We start from the raw sequence: 15,580 nt of genomic DNA, 5'->3' as shown, positions 1-15,580 counted from the left end.
ATTGCTCACAGTGGCACAAGTTCCCTCTGAGACACGTGGGTGCTTCTCCATGGGACCGTGCTCCCACCTGTTCCATGGAGGAGCGTTCCCCAGCCCTCCCGCCTGCCCGTGCCGTGAAGCCTTTGGCAGAGTCACGGATGGATGATCTCACTGAGCTGGCATGGGCACTGCTGCTATCGGCCCCGTTCCCACCTGCCATGAGGAGCCGGGCCTGGCAGTGTGAGCGATAAAGCTGATTGAACCGCTGGGCTTTCCAGGGGGAGCACAGCGCTTCGGCAGCCGGAAAGCTGCAATCAGCTAAAATTAGCCCAAGATCTATTTTTATTTAGATCTCTGTTGTGGGGGCTTTTCTTGGGTTTTGTTTTTTATTTGTTTTGTTTTATTTGCATTTTTGGGGTTTGAATGACATAAAATTAGCTCCTTCTGAGTTTATTCTGAAAATAGCATTAAGAGCTTAAATGTTCAGTGGAGATGGCTGTAAACCCATTGAGCTGCTGCGATTTCAAGGCCGCTGAGAGTTTCAGCTTAGCAAGTGAAGCACACATGAACCTCTCCTCATTTTCTATACCTGGACATTTGTCATTATGGCCAACCAGCCTGGGAGGTCAGGGGCTCTGCCGGGATGTGGAGGTGCGCTGGGCAGCAGGATGGGCTCTAGCAGGAGAGGCCTGAGGGGTGGCAAGTGCAGTGGCACCAGTGGCTTCCCAGTCACTTTGTTACTTGTATGCAAGTGTCGGGGCATGTATAATTGCATTTGCAAACATCCCTGTCTCTCAGCTGTCCTCCTGGCAGGCAGTGTAGGCACTCTTGTGTCGGGATGGGGGAATGAAGAAGAGCCAGGTAACACAGTGAGGGTGACTCGCCACTACCTGAACTTCAGTTCCACAGTTTAACCACAGTCTATCTGTCTTGGCTCTTTTATCATGTCCCGTGCTTTCCTCACAGAGACTAACCACCATTTGCTCTCCCTTGCAGGCTCTTGAATCTGTTCTACAATGGAAAAACTGCTTTTGTTTCTGCTGTTCATTGGCGTAGCGGTGCGAGCTCAGATCTGCCCCAAGCGCTGCGTCTGTCAGATCTTGTCTCCGAACCTCGCCACCCTCTGTGCCAAGAAAGGGCTCTTGTTTGTTCCTCCCAACATTGACAGGAGGACCGTGGAGCTGCGGCTGGCAGACAACTTTGTTACAAACATTAAAAGGAAAGACTTTGCCAACATGACCAGCCTGGTGGACTTGACGCTGTCCCGGAATACAATCAGTTTTATCACACCTCACGCATTTGCCGACCTGCGCAATTTGCGGGCTCTGCATTTGAACAGCAACCGATTGACTAAGATCACTAATGACATGTTCAGTGGGCTCTCCAATCTCCACCACTTGATACTGAACAATAATCAGCTGACTTTAATTTCTTCCACAGCTTTTGATGATGTTTTAGCTCTCGAGGAATTGGATTTGTCTTACAACAATCTGGAAACCATCCCTTGGGATGCCGTGGAGAAAATGGTCAGTTTGCACACTCTCAGTCTAGACCACAACATGATTGACCATATTCCTAAGGGGACCTTCTCCCACCTCCACAAGATGACCAGGCTGGACGTCACATCCAACAAACTGCAGAAGCTACCGCCTGATCCACTCTTCCAGCGCGCTCAGGTGCTGGCAACCTCAGGAATTATCAGCCCCTCAACATTTGCGCTGAGCTTTGGTGGGAACCCCTTGCATTGCAACTGTGAGCTTTTGTGGCTGAGGCGCCTTTCCAGGGAGGACGACCTGGAGACCTGTGCCTCTCCTACGCTCCTGTCTGGCCGGTACTTCTGGTCAATCCCTGAGGAGGAGTTCCTCTGCGAGCCCCCGCTCATCACCCGGCACACCCACGAGCTGCGGGTGCTGGAGGGGCAGCGGGCAGCCCTGCGCTGCAAGGCCCGGGGTGACCCCGAGCCAGCAATCCATTGGATTTCACCTGAGGGCAAACTGATTTCCAATGCTACCAGGTCCACGGTGTACGACAACGGGACGCTCGACATCCTTATCACGACGGTGAAGGACACGGGCTCCTTCACCTGCATTGCTTCCAACCCAGCAGGGGAGGCCACGCAGACAGTGGACCTGCACATCATCAAACTCCCCCACTTGCTGAACAGCACAAACCACATCCATGAGCCTGATCCAGGCTCCTCAGATATCTCCACATCCACCAAGTCGGGCTCCAATGCGAGCAGTAGCAACGGGGATACTAAAGTCAGCCAGGATAAGAAGGTGGTCGTTGCGGAAGCGACGTCCTCCACGGCTCTGCTGAAATTCAATTTTCAGAGGAATATACCTGGGATACGTATGTTTCAAATCCAGTACAATGGTACTTACGATGACTCCCTTGTTTACAGGTAAGGCAGCCCCAGCCTGCCCATGTGGGACCATGCTGGGTGCTCCGTGCTGCCGTGTGGCCCCTGGCCTGGGCAGCCCCTCTGCTGCAGTTCCTGTGCTATGCTGTGCCGGCTGAGCGGAGCCTGGCCCCGGCAGCTCATGGTGGGAGCCTCAGGAAGGACTCGTGCCATTTTCTACTTGCAAATGGGAAAATTACTTTGAACAATGTTATTTTTAGATAATCCAAATGGACTTCTAATCCTCTGAACTCATCTGAGAAAGGTTGTGAAGGTAGATGGATTAAATGGATCCTAATGTGCTCGGCTTTATGGAAGCACAGGGAGGACAGAGTCTGTGACCATGTTCCTCACAGCGCTTTCTGGCTGTGCCCATGCTGGGGAGGTGCACGGGGGCTCTGTGCTGCCAGGTGTAGCTGTTTCACCCTTCAGCACGGGCTTTGCTTGGTCATTTCTTCTGTGAATTTCTTTATCCATTAATAGGACAAGGGGTGCTGGTTTAAACTGAAAGAGGGTAGATATAGATCAGATATTGGGAAAAACTTCTTCCCTGTGAAGACAGTGAGACCCTGGCACAGGTTCCTAAGTTGTGGGTGCCCCATCCATGGATGTGTTCAAGGCCAGGCTGGACAGGGCTTGGAGCAACCTTGTCTAGCGGAAGGTGTTCCTGCCCATGGCAGGAGGGTGGACTAAATGTTGCTTCCAACCCAAGCCATTCTGTGATCCTGTGATTCCATGTTTTTGACGTGGTTGTTCTAATGGGGGCTCTGCCATGCTGAGCCATGCCAGGGGTCTTGGCAGTGACTGCTGCTACATCAAAGGCTAGGTGGGAGCTGCTGGGGGGGGCGGAGATCAGCCGCAGAGGGGCTCCGGCACAAGCAGGACAGCCAAGCTGTGGTGGTGCCCAGCATGGCCTGGGCTGCCCCACAGGGTGGGAAGGTGCCGGTGTGTCCGCCGGGTTCATTCACACTGATTTCCTTCTCCCTCAGAATGGTACCTCCCACAAGCAAAACCTTTCTGGTCAATAACCTGGCTGCGGGGACGATGTACGACCTGTGCGTCCTGGCCATCTACGATGATGGCATCACCTCGCTGACGGCCACCAGAGTTGTGGGCTGCACACAGTTCACCACCGAGCAGGATTACGTGCGCTGCCACTTCATGCAGTCCCAGTTCCTGGGTGGGACCATGATTATCATCATTGGTGGGATCATCGTGGCGTCTGTGCTAGTGTTCATCATCATCCTCATGATCCGCTACAAGGTGTGTAACAACAATGGGCAGCAAAAGGCCACCAAGGTCAGCAACGTGTACTCGCAGACGAACGGGGCTCAGATCCAGGGCTGCAGCGGGGTGCTGTCGCAGTCCATGTCCAAGCAGGCTCTCGGGCACGAGGAGGGCATCCAGTGCTGCAAGGCTGCCAGCGACGGTGTGACGCAGTCACCGGACACCGGCTCCAGCCAGGACTCAGCCACCACTACCTCCGCTTTGCCTCCTGCCTGGACTTCCAGCACTTCCCTCTCGCAGAAGCAGAAGCGAAAGTCGGGGCCAAAGCCCGGCAGCGAGCTGCAGGGTGAGGCTGGCGGCAGCACCGAGCCCCAAAACTCGAACAGAAATAACTCCACGACCCTGCAGTTAGCAAGCCGCCCCCCTGACGCAGCCCCCGCGGCCCACACATACAAAAGAGCACAATCAAAGCCAAGTAAGTTCCTCACTCTGCCGGCCGACGTGTCCCGAGCCAAGCGCCGGCGGTCGCTGGGCGGCGAGCTGCTGGAGCCCCGCGGCGCCGGCGCCGGCGGACTGCGCTCCAAACGGAGCATGTCCATGAACGGGATGCTAGTCCAGGCAGACAGCGCCGGTGCGGATAGTGGAAAAGCAACTTTCTCCAGTTCTGAGTGGATATTGGAAAGCACTGTGTGACCTGCTTTTTTTTCTTTTTTCTTTTTTTTTTTTTAATTTTTATTTTAACTAAAAACAAAACACCAAACGTTGTGTGAAACTCCCTTTCCCAGGGAATTGGATTTGGAAGTCCACTGCTGTCTCGCTGATTAATGGGTTGTTCATGCGGGGTTCTGTATAAGCCACCCAGTGCACACAGGGGTTCATTTAGTTTTCGTTTGGTTTTGTTTAATATCAAAACCGAAGGCAACATTCAGAGATTAAAAAAAAAAAAAAAAAAAAAGGAAAAAAAGATTAAGGGGCGAAAAAAAGCACGAAACAGCACCAGTGCCTTCCCTGCTCTAGGACTGGCTTCCTGGTTCTGCAGTAGCAGAAAACAAAAGAGAGAGTTTTCACAGAAAAAGCCTTTTATAAAGGAAATGCAATTTCCTCCAAGCTAACAAATAACCACTTCTGGATCAATCAGTAAAATGATATTTTTTAAACCGGTCAGACTGTATATTTCTTTTCCGTGACAATGGTGTTGCCTTTGTTTTTAGGCAGATGCTGTACAGGAGCAACAACGCTGTGTTGTTATGTTGTGTAAAATAAAATATTCACTCGGTACGCCAGCCAGCCTCGCGGTGACTGCCCTGCCGGAGCCGGGCCTTGGTGCTCTACAGCTCCCACCGTGGGGCTGGGAGGAGGACAAGGAGGTACCAGGGTGAGGGGTCCATTCCCGTGTGCTGGGTCCGGCTGGCTGGGGCTGGGCCCTGGTGAAGCAGTGGGATCCCACACCGGTTCTCTCTGAGAAGGTGCCTGGCCCACAGCCCCAGAGCAGCCACATCCCGCGGCGCAGGCATCGTCCCGTCCTGCAGCCTTCGGGGAGGGAGCAGGCCTGGGCGCCTCGGGGTGCAGGGCAGAGCTGCGCAAGGGCAGCGAGCGGGCCGGCAGGCGGCCAGGCGTGCAGGCAGGGCTGCGGCCAGCAGGGACGCGGCCATTCGGCGCCTCGGTGCTGGCTGGTCAGTGATGATGGTCGTCTGCTGCTGTCCTAGACTTTTGGGGTATATTTCCTCTAAACTTTATGGTTTGAATCCAGTTCTTTTCAGTCCCTGAGCACGGTGAAGGGCCTGGAAGATGGTGGTCTTGCCTTTAAGCTGCTCTTAATTGCAGTGCCTGTGGGATAGAGTGATTTTGGGCCACTCTGTAGGGACAGAACCCCACAGCAGTAGGGGACAGCAGGTGCAAATTCCATGTTGTGTGGATGGCAGCTGCTCTGCTCACTGTAAAGGGAAGCCTGCAGTTAATATTAATTAAACTCATATGGTCATCATGTTCAAATTAGAGACGGCTTAACTCTGAACATTTGTGCATTGTGCATTCTCAGATGCCAAATAATAGGTTTAAGATGGGCTTTGTGGCCATAAAAGTGAGAGAACAGTTAGATTTTATACCCTGTGTGCTTGTTCTTCGGGGCACCATAACTAAGGCAGGTGCCTGAGGACAGCCTGGCTCTAACGAGGGCAGCAGCCGGCCCCAGGGCAGTTGTGGGGGAACATTCATGGTGGGGAACGGCCCCTGGCACCCCATCTCTGTCTCCGGGACTCTGCAGCGCAGGGCTGATGCGCTTGGCCATTGTGGGTTGCTCAGGGTGATTTTACTGCCTGTCATGGAAGAACAAAGTCAATGAGGGCGGTGTAAAGGACCTAAAAGGAAGAGGCTGCTTCTTTTTTAGAAACCCTTTTTGCTTCCCTCAGGAAATGCAGAGACCAAATAGGAAACAAAGCCTCAAAATGAGAAAACCCACTTCCTGCTGGAAAAGTTTAAAAAAATACAATAAATCCCTCCTCGGATTGCTCTGGCAACCCATGAGCACTGCATGAACAGAAGGGAGCTCTTAAATACTGTGCTGTCAAGGACAGGGGTGGTCTGTCCAGGGTGTGGCAGTCTGATGGCAAGGGCTTTGCCCAGTGTGGGTCAAACGTGAAGGTCTGAGCCCCAGTGAGGGACTGTGCTGGCAGAGGCACCTTTCCCCCCACGCTGGGGTAGAGGGAGAGTGTCAGAGGTTTGTTGTGGAGCGGTTGCGTTTAATCATGAATTTTAAAAACATCAAATGAAAATGCTTTTATATGTTGTCTAAAACTGGACCTAAATCTGTGCGATGTTTTGTGAAAGTGCTAAAATACTAATGGTGTCTTGTGGTTTAGGGAAGTTTATTTTTATATTTGTAATTTTTCACTCAAAGGAATAATTTTCTAAGCACTGCAGCTGATGTGCTGTCCATGGTGCCTTTGTGTCAAGCAGCATACAGGGACCATATGGCCCTGTGTTTGGTTTGATTCTCTGCTGGTAGTGCAGGAATGGGGATCTGGGCAGCCGGGGGTTCCTCTCGTGCTAGCTTCTCTCCCAGGCTGAGAGGATCACCCCTTGGGAACGCCCTGGGCATGGAATCATCTGTTCCCACTGGAATAACTGTGCAGTGGGACATTTTGTTTTATTTAGGCTTGATTCAAAGTATGGGAGGCCTCATGGAGGAGGAAATTCTCTGTCCTTTCTGTTCTGCAAAACCATAGGTTGCCAACAGTGTGAGACAGAAAAAATGCTGAGATGCTCCTGGATCAGAATAACATGAGGTTATTTCCCCCAAATTGGGATAACTCCTCACCATAGGAGGTGATGGAATGGGGGGTGTGATGTGCTGTGACCCCAGCATCACCCTCAGCTGTAGAGGGGTCTGCAGGGACATGAGCCCAAGGTGCCTCCCTGCTCCTCAGGCATCACCTGTCTGCAGCTAGGCTCTGTGTGCTCCTGCTCAGATATAGATTACCTGAGACTTTAGCCATGAGAGGGTCTTTGTTCACAGGCACTGGTGGAGGAGGAGAAACTACTTCAGAAAGTTCTTTGCTCTTACGGAAATGGCTGGAACACACAGGCCTTCTCTGGAGATGGTGCTCTGTTAGAGGCCGGTGTGGCTGTGCCTGGGTGGAGGAGCTGGCTGTTGTGTTGTGTCTCTTGTGTCTGTGCTGCCTTCCTGCTGTGTCCAGGCATGTCCTTACCATCAATACATGGTGCTGCTTCGCTCTGGTGCCATCGTGGCTTTATTTCTGCAGCGTGTCCCCATGCATTTGCCAGCCCTCCCCTTGTGCCCACGTGGCCCTGCAGCCATGGAGAGGGAGCTGCGAAGCACAGCCGTATGTCCTGTGCATGGGAGAGGGGACACAGCTCCTGGGCACCTGCTGCTCTGGCTGGGAAGGGCCCGGCACCACTGGGATGTACCACCTGCCTGAGAGCTCCTGCCGAGGCACTGGCTCGAGGTGGTCTCCTCCCTGCTGGTGGCAGAGCTGCTGGAGGCTTGGTGCCAGCGGCACAGGGATGCTCCTGCCTCCTGGGGACCATGACAGCCCTGCTGGGCATTGCTCTGGGAGCATCCCAGACCAGTGGAGTGACACTGAGCTGTGGTGGGTGGGCAGTCCTGTGCAGCTGTGTGTGCCCTCTAGAAAGTGCAGTTGGGCCCTTCCTGTGCCATGGCGAGACTGTGCCCGAAGCCGTGGTGGGCACCCAGCACAGAGATGGGCACGCTGCTTCCCTGGGAATGGCTTCAAACCAGGAGTAATGGCTACAGCTACTACCAGGATCACTTCTCTTCCCATCAACCAAGGGGAAACAGAGCCTCAGCGATACTGGAGCTTTGTGGTACTGGAGCCTGAGCAGTACCACTTGCAGAGTGGCCACACGTGTCAGCACTGTGATCGCTCAGGAACATTCACCTCCCTGTTCCATGGTGCTGCTGCCCACTCGGAGTGCAGCATCACTGCCCAAAAGCCACTCTAACAGCATCCACCCAGTTGCACGGTGCCTTCTCCTGGCAGTAATTCTAATGTTGGTCAGAGTTCTGGTTTAAAAGCAGCAAACTGTGACCAGTCTGCAGAGTCCTGCTTACAAATAACGTGGTTCTCCCATTTCCCCTTTGCAAATGCGTCCCTATGTGCCTGGCTGTGTGTTGGGGTGCTGGGCCTGGGGCAGAGCCTGTGCTGCCAGATCACGCCGTGCTGGGGTGGTCACCCACCATGGCCCCTCAGCCCAGCTGGGGCTCCCCGCAGGCCAAGCTCCAAGTCCTCGGCCACTGGTTGTGTGGTGCTGCACCCCATGTGACTGTGGAATTGTCCCTGTGGGCATCAGGCACGGCAGAGGGGTCTGGCTGGTGCCAGCCTACCTATTCAGCAGCAGCTTGTCCACCCTTCGCTGCTGGCTGCGGGCAGGCGCACGGCAGCGGGCACGGAGTGCCAGGAAAACCAGCTCTGTGAATAGGAACACCTGTGCCCAGTGCTGAGTGTCTCTGGTGAGTGGCTGAGGTCTGGAGAGTGGCTGAGGTCTGGCTGTCACAGCGGCACAGAGCCCGTGGAACAGGGCTGTGCCGGGCGTGGGGCAGCAGCAGTGCCCGCTACAGCGCCTACACCCCACACCAGTAACGCAGCCCAGCAAAAGGGGAATCACACTGGTTTTGGTGACTGTGGACTTCTAATGCAGTAGATTTATTTGCAAGAGCCAATGTCAAGGCTGCTGCTGGAGAGAAAGGGAAGCTTGGCTTTGAAGGAAGGAAACTTGAAAAGGAAGGAGCAAATGTGGCACATGGCTGGCTGCAGACCCCACATCAGGGACTGTGTTTGTATTAAAATGAACAGAATAAGCTCCAGGTTTTGTGGTGCTGTGTCGTTTCAAGAACTGCACTTTAGAAGCATCTGGCTCAGGAACAGTGAGCCCAGGCTGGTGTGCCTGACTTGGTCTGAGCTGGTTTTCCTCCTGCACTGCCAGGTTGCTGCTCTCGAGGCACCTGCAGTGCTGTGTGCAAGCTGTGCCATCTCCTCTGCAGGGGAAATTCCCACTGGGAGAGGGAATGAGGAAGAGCAGTCAGGGTTGGAGCCCAGTCCCCTCGGTAGGCACACAGGGACCCCCACCTGGCCTAAGCCTGGGCTCCCCGTGGCCAATCTGTAGTCTGGGGGCTGTAACCCACAGCAACCCAAAGATGAGTTTAAAGTGGTGCCTGATTGGTATTTGCATATGGCAGCGGCACGTCTGCTCTCCCCGAGGTAAGTGGGGCTGTACTGGCTGGCAGGAGAGGCCGGTGCAGTGGGACCAGGCGAGGCGGTGGAACAACTGCCCCGTGGGCTGTCCCTGTGCCCTGGGGTTGATGTGGGGGCTTGGGGCAGGACAATGACACATGGCACATCCTCGCTGCAGCGGCCTTTCCTCGTGCGTGCAAACCTCAGGGGAAGGCGAGTGCTGTGTCTGTGCCCATCTGCTGCTCTGCTCTGGTGTCCTCAGCTCTGTGTGAACCCCTGGCAGTGTGTGGAGTTGGAGTCCCTGCCATGGGCAAAGGCTTGGCCTATGCAAGGGCAGAAGCGTATCTGGAAAATGGAGAAGTCTCTGGTTCTGGAACAATGAGCTTTGCTGGTTCTGTTGGGGGTTTTGGGGGTTGTCTTGTTAGTTGGATTTTCCCTGAAGCAGCAGCAGCAGCAGTAGTGCTGCGCCTGCCCTCCCTGATGGTGACAAGGCTTGTGGCAGAGGTATGGGTGGGGGACATCGGGTGCTGCTAGCCCAGTCTCCCATTAGCCCAGTCTCCCGTTAGCTGCCACGCTCTGCTGCTGCGCCCCAGCCCCTGCAGTGCACATGGCACCGAGACAGTGGGTGCCAGGGCCGAGGGTAGGCTCTGCTGCTGCTTCCTGCCTGGGCTGGCTCTGTGGCAGCTTCTGGGACCCTTGGTGCAGTGCCCAGCTGGCTGTGCAGCCGTGCCCGGGACTGTCAGTGGGAGCCATGCCCAGACTGGCCCCATGGCAGCTCCTGGGGCTCTTGGTGTGGTCCCACATCAGCGTGGCTTTGGCCATGGGAAGGGCTGCTCTGCTCCTCGTCCCCTCACCGTCTCTGTTCTGTCTCTTTGCGCAGAAGCCGGGGCCTCTCTGCAGGACACCAGCCCTTCTCCACTCCCCGAAAACGCTGCCACCGATGTTCTTACTCGGCAGAAAACAATACGGTTCCAACTCTCCGAGGATTGACGTGTCGCACCGCACTCACCCCACCGAAACCTTTACTTGAAGCTGCAGCCGAGGCCACGTGGCCGTCAAGGTCGGCTGCCTTGATAAACTGTCTTCCCCCCTCACAGGCTGCCCATCTCCCATCTGCCACTTTAAGTCTAAAATACCTGTTTTTTTCTGGTGTCCAAGGTTTTTATAACTAGAAATTATGATGAAAAATCTGGTGGCAACAGCTGCAGTCCCAGGTCATGTTCCATGTCGCCAGTGGTGAGGTAACGAGCTGTAAACATGGTAGCTTCAATCACCTGAACAAATAAATGTTTTACTACAATGGCATGGGCATGTTGGTTGATCCAGGGGGTTGTGCCTGGCAGATTGGTTGATCCAGAGAGGCTCTGTGCTGCCTGGGGCCCATGCCCATGGAGAGGCCCCATGCTGCCTGGGGTCTGTGCCCACAGAAAGGACCCCATGCTGCCCGGGGTCCATGTGCTCAGCCGAGCTGTGCGAGGTGGGGCCGGGCACTGCAGTGAGCGATTCCTGTGTGTCTGAGTGGGAGCAGTGAGCTGTGCCTGGCTGCAGGCCCAGCTTGGGGCTCTTGGTGCCACTGGCCCAGGGTGACCGGCTGGGTCAGGCAGCCATGCCGCCAGAGAGATGCCTGGCTTTGCCCCGTGGTGCTGGGCAATGACATGGGCTTTGGGCAGAGGGAGCCCTGTCTGCCCTTGCGGGAAAGCCCTGGGGCAGCAGGGTGCTGCCCCACAGAGCCCCCTTCCCTGTGGCAGGAGGGCAGCCTGGGCTGTGGTGGGTGACAGCACTGCAGGCTGCTCCAGCCCCATGTGCCAGGGGTGCCATGGAGCGGGCAAAGTGCTGGGCACAGTGTGCCAGGAGCTCTGGTGCAGTGTCAGCCCTAACAGCATGGCCTAGGGTGGGGAGACAGCTGAGGACCGGCCTGGGACTGTTCTCTCTCATGCTGCCCCAGTCCTTCAGTCCGCACAGCCTCACCTTGCTGTTCTAACAAGACCAAAGGGATTTTTTGGATTTTTTTTCTTTTTCTTTTTTCCCTTGTCAGCATTCCATCTGGCTCACAGATAAAATTAGAGCTTCTTCAGAACCACAGTGAATCAGCCAGCCTTAACATAACTTCAGGAGAACAGATCACAGCTCTGGTAAGTGTGTCTTGTCACCAGGACTGAGCCTGCCCAGGTGGGGGTCTCCTGGGCCCACTGCTCCTGGTGGAGGCTGGTCCCACTGCTGGCCCCTGTCCTGCTGTGCTGATGATGGACCTCAGTCTGGGCAGCTGGCTAAGTGACTTGCCCGTGGCTTGTCTGTACCAGCAGAGACATCAATATCTCCCCAGGACACAACAGTCCCTGGAGGAGAGGCTGAGCTGAGCCAGGAGCCTCACCCATCAGGTCCCCTCCTATGCTTCCTCTTCTGATGCTGCAGAGACAGGATCCACCCCATGACATTGGCAAGGAGACCCCAAGTTGGCACCCAAGGCTTGTGCCTGTGTGAAAAATTGAGTACTGCTCTGGCTGCACAGACCCTGGGGCAGATGGCCCATGATCCATCCAGTGCATGGAATGCCATGCCGGGTGGTGACTTCAAGGGGAAGAGCCATGGGCTCTGATCAGGAGCTGGATCATCGCTCTTTTTCTCACGAAGCCTGAGCAGTGATCCTGGTGCTGCACACAGCCTGGATTTCATGTGGATTATAGCAACAGCACATACTGCTCTTCCCTTTCCTTGCTGTGCAGTGCAGCAGGGGTTTAAATTCTGGAAGAGACTGAGCCCCAGATAAACTACTCTTCAATAAAATGTTCAGTGGACGTTGAGTCCAAAGACCCATCCCCTCTTGCACTGCAGACTGGAGTGACTCCCCTGGTGGAATTCAGGACAACTGACCTTTCTTGGAGCAAGCAGGTGACACTGAGGTCTGCAAAGCAGCTGGGCAGAGCAAACACATGACCCAGATGTGTGAGGTACAGGAATAACAGAGGCTGCAGCTTCCTTCAAGCATCCTGCATTATCTGTGCTGCTGCCAAAACCCTTGTTACACCAACATGCTCCAAGTTCCAGCTGCACAGACCACATCCATGCTCAGGATTTCATTCCACATTACTATCATGTTATTCCCCTCATTCAATTTCAGGCTTCCATGCACAGAGCAGAGTGCTGATTCCTTTCTGTATCTTTTTAATTAATTGTCAAGCTAAGTTCCACCTCTCCGTTTGATGTTAATTGGAAATACAGCTTTCAGGGGGCAAAATTCACTGCAGTTGTGAGTCAGATTTGGGAAAAAAAATCGTTAAAGTCCATGAAGTAGAGTGTGCTTGCTTGTCTGGTGCCGTGAGTGATCCTCTTGTTGGGTAAAAGTGACCTATTATGAGATCCAGAACTTACTGAAGAATCATGCAAATCATCTCAGTTGCTAAAGCTGAAGGGAATTCTGGCCCAGAAACAGCACTTCCTTTTCTCCCCGTGGGTGCCGCACCAGTGTCCCATGCCAGCCCTGGCCGTGGGTGGGCTCCTTGCCAGGTGGGCACTGTGGTGCTTCAGGGGCTTCTTCACAAGTGGCCCCATGGGCCTGACCCTGCTCAGTGGTCACTGACTCACCACTGGTGCTCATCACAGGACTGAGTGGATTATTATGGGGATTGCTTCTCTTACCAGATTAACAAAGGCTGGGAAATGTGTCTGTATGCACTGAGGATGGTGGGCAGGGGTCCAGGGGATCCCAGCAGCCTCCTGGGGACTCGGACAACCTGACACACGGCTCACAGGGTCTGTGGGGTGACCAGATGATGGTGGTGTGATGAGTTATGTCTTGTGCTGTTCCAGGGCATCCTCAGTCAGAAAAGCCTGGACATTCCAGCCCACCAGCATTCCTCACTGCACCATGTGCTTGGCTCTTGCAGTCCTGCAAGGCACCAGAGACAGCGAGTTGGGAATTTTCAGATTAAACCTTGTTTTCACAGAAATACACAGATTCACCATGGTCTAGTTCTGGTTTTGTTGGTTCTGTTTTCTTCTTTTTTCAGTAGGGGAAAATTAATTAAAGAAAAACTTTCTGTTCAGAGACAAATGACACTCCAGAGCAGATTGATGAACATCACTCTGGGAAGAAGGAACTCCAGATGGGGCTGGATTTGCAGTGGGCATGTAAATCTCCCTTTCCTTGTTTGATGCAAACAACACTCAAAATTAGCAGATAGTGCTGACAACTTCCTTGGTCTTTTTCATTTGGGTTTTTGTTTGGTTGTTTGGGGTTTTTTTGTGTGCTTATAATCTCATGGAAACATTATGAAACCATGGTAGCATTTCCAGGCAGCAATCCCAGTTGCTCAGGATGTCCAGGTCTTGGGGCAGCACAGAGGCGGCTCCTCTGGGGTGTTGCCAGCTGGGCAGGGGATGTGGTCATGTGGGAGCTGTGTTTGCTGCAAGCCGGGATTTCCAGAGGCATTTTCATAGAAATCTGACAGAGATGGCAGCCAAGGGCAAGCTCATTGCAGGGCACTAAGGGGGAACTCAGGGGCTGGGAAAGCTGCTCAGTTGGGCACGTCCTGCTCAGCGGGCAACAGCACACTCCGGGAGAAGTGGCCCCAGCACCTAATGGAAGCTGCAGACACCCTGGCAGTGCCTTCCTTGGAGCCGTCTCACTGTGTGACCGCAGGCTCGGGGTCTGGGCTGGGAGCTCTCCCCTCTCAGAGTCCCCGAGGCTGCCAAGGACATGCCCAAACAGAGGCAAGTGAGCAGCCCCCAGGTGTCCCCTGGCAGAGACACGGGAGGAGTTTTGAGGCCAGTGGGAAAAAATATTTGATGGTGGGCCACCCTTTAAGGGATCCCGGTTTCCTGTAATTTTTTTCCATAAATTCTCTCGTGTACACAGGATAGGAGCTGGGCTGGTTCAGCCTTGGCACACACCATAGGATGCTGTTGTGAGTCTCCTAAAAGAGACTTTCCCTGGCTACCAGGCAGGAAAAGATGGGTGAGATAAGGAGGATGTCACCACACTGCCTCTGCTTAATGACAGCAATCCCTTTTTCCAGTTGTGCTGGAAATAGCATCGTCCTCCAGAATGATTTCAGGCTGCAGTAGGCACCACCATGTCTGTGCTCATGCTGCCGAGGGGCAGTAATTACACTGCTCCTAAACACTCATTCATTTGAAGTGGCCGAATATTCATCTTCATTATTTAGGAGTGTTCATCCCTAAAAAATTTTCTGACCCTTAAAGTCCTAAAACCCTACTGAAATTTGAAATAGGTGGAGTCTAATCTGTACCTGGGCTGAGGTTCTGTCACTGTCTTGGAGGATGAATGTGAGTAATTTGCTGTTGGGCCAGAACCTTCCCTGAACATTAGAGAGATGAGGAGTTTCTTGTGTCAGCATTTTGTGCCACGATTCCTGAAGAGGCAGGGGAGGAGTAGGATTCTGGTCCTGATGCCTCTCCAGCTGCTGGCCAAATGGCTCAGGCTCGATGTTGGGAGAAGCCTCCCCCCAAGCAGGGAAGCAGGGAGGACAGTGTGTGGCACCTCTGTCCATGGAGGTTTGTGAGAGCCAAGGGGGTAAAGCCCTGAGTAACCTGGTCTGAGCCCAGGGCTGGCCCGGCTTTGAGCAGGGACCAGAGCAGAGCCCCCTGGGGGGTCCCACCCAGGCAATTCCATGTTTCCGGGATTCAGCATGGAGCAAGGGAATGGGGGTTCACCCAAACCCCTGCAGAGGAGGGGATGGCACTGCCTTTGGGAACTGACCCCTGCCAGGGCAAGCTGAAGTGGCACTGGAGTTATCTGCCAGGGACCAAACAGGCCTCTCTCTTCTCTCCAAGTGTTTCACGCTGCCTGTGCCATGTCCAGGGCGACGGTGCCCGGTGCCAGCCAAGGAGCGATGCCTACTGCAGCAGGAGAGATGAGGGCGATGGGAACCAGCTGTCCCACCACAGAACAGCCCATCAGCCACTGGTGTGACACTGACCCAGCTGGGGCTGGGGAGGGAATGGGGAAGCAGGAGGGGAGCAGGGGCTGCACCTGGTTTTCTGGGTGAAGCTGGTCCAGGAGTGACAGCAAGGTGAGCCCACTCTGGTGAGAGACATCTGCCTGCTTTGCTGGGATGAAAGATCAGGTTGTAAGAAGGAAAAGTTGCAATGCTAGAGCCTGACTGGGATGGCTTCTCCTTTGGGGCAGGTGTTGAGGGCCCTGCAGCAGTTCTGCCTGTGTCAGGGAGGGATGGCAGGTGGTGTTGGAGGGCGGGTCTGCCATGTGCAGGTGGGCCTGCACAGGGAGGTGGGGATGTGTGTG

General features: G+C 54.3%; 1 protein-coding gene across 2 annotated transcripts; it reads left to right on the top strand.

Moving 5' to 3' along the window:
• The first annotated feature begins 239 nt into the window (after positions 1 to 239).
• On the top strand, positions 240 to 10,623 carry LRFN5 (leucine rich repeat and fibronectin type III domain containing 5). Of its 2 annotated transcripts, XM_042047603.1 has the most exons (3): positions 252 to 2,383; positions 3,370 to 4,082; positions 10,199 to 10,623. In XM_042047603.1, the coding sequence occupies exons 1-3, from the start codon at positions 996 to 998 to the stop codon at positions 10,306 to 10,308; spliced, it is 2,211 nt and encodes a 736-aa protein (XP_041903537.1). In that variant the 5' UTR covers positions 252 to 995; the 3' UTR covers positions 10,309 to 10,623. The 2 variants fall into 2 exon arrangements, with proteins under 2 accessions (XP_041903536.1, XP_041903537.1); XM_042047602.1 differs by lacking the exon at positions 10,199 to 10,623 and having other exon boundaries at positions 240 to 2,383; positions 3,370 to 4,890.
• Positions 10,624 to 15,580: the final 4,957 nt, after the last annotated feature.

The sequence above is a fragment of the Corvus kubaryi genome, unplaced genomic scaffold (assembly GCF_017639235.1).
Source record: "Corvus kubaryi isolate FWS band 111438036 unplaced genomic scaffold, C.kubaryi_AGA036_p1.0 66, whole genome shotgun sequence".
In the NCBI taxonomy this organism is placed as follows: domain Eukaryota; kingdom Metazoa; phylum Chordata; class Aves; order Passeriformes; family Corvidae; genus Corvus; species Corvus kubaryi.
The sequence above is the reverse complement of the archived record's forward strand: the minus strand, read 5'-3'. Positions and strand labels throughout refer to the sequence as shown.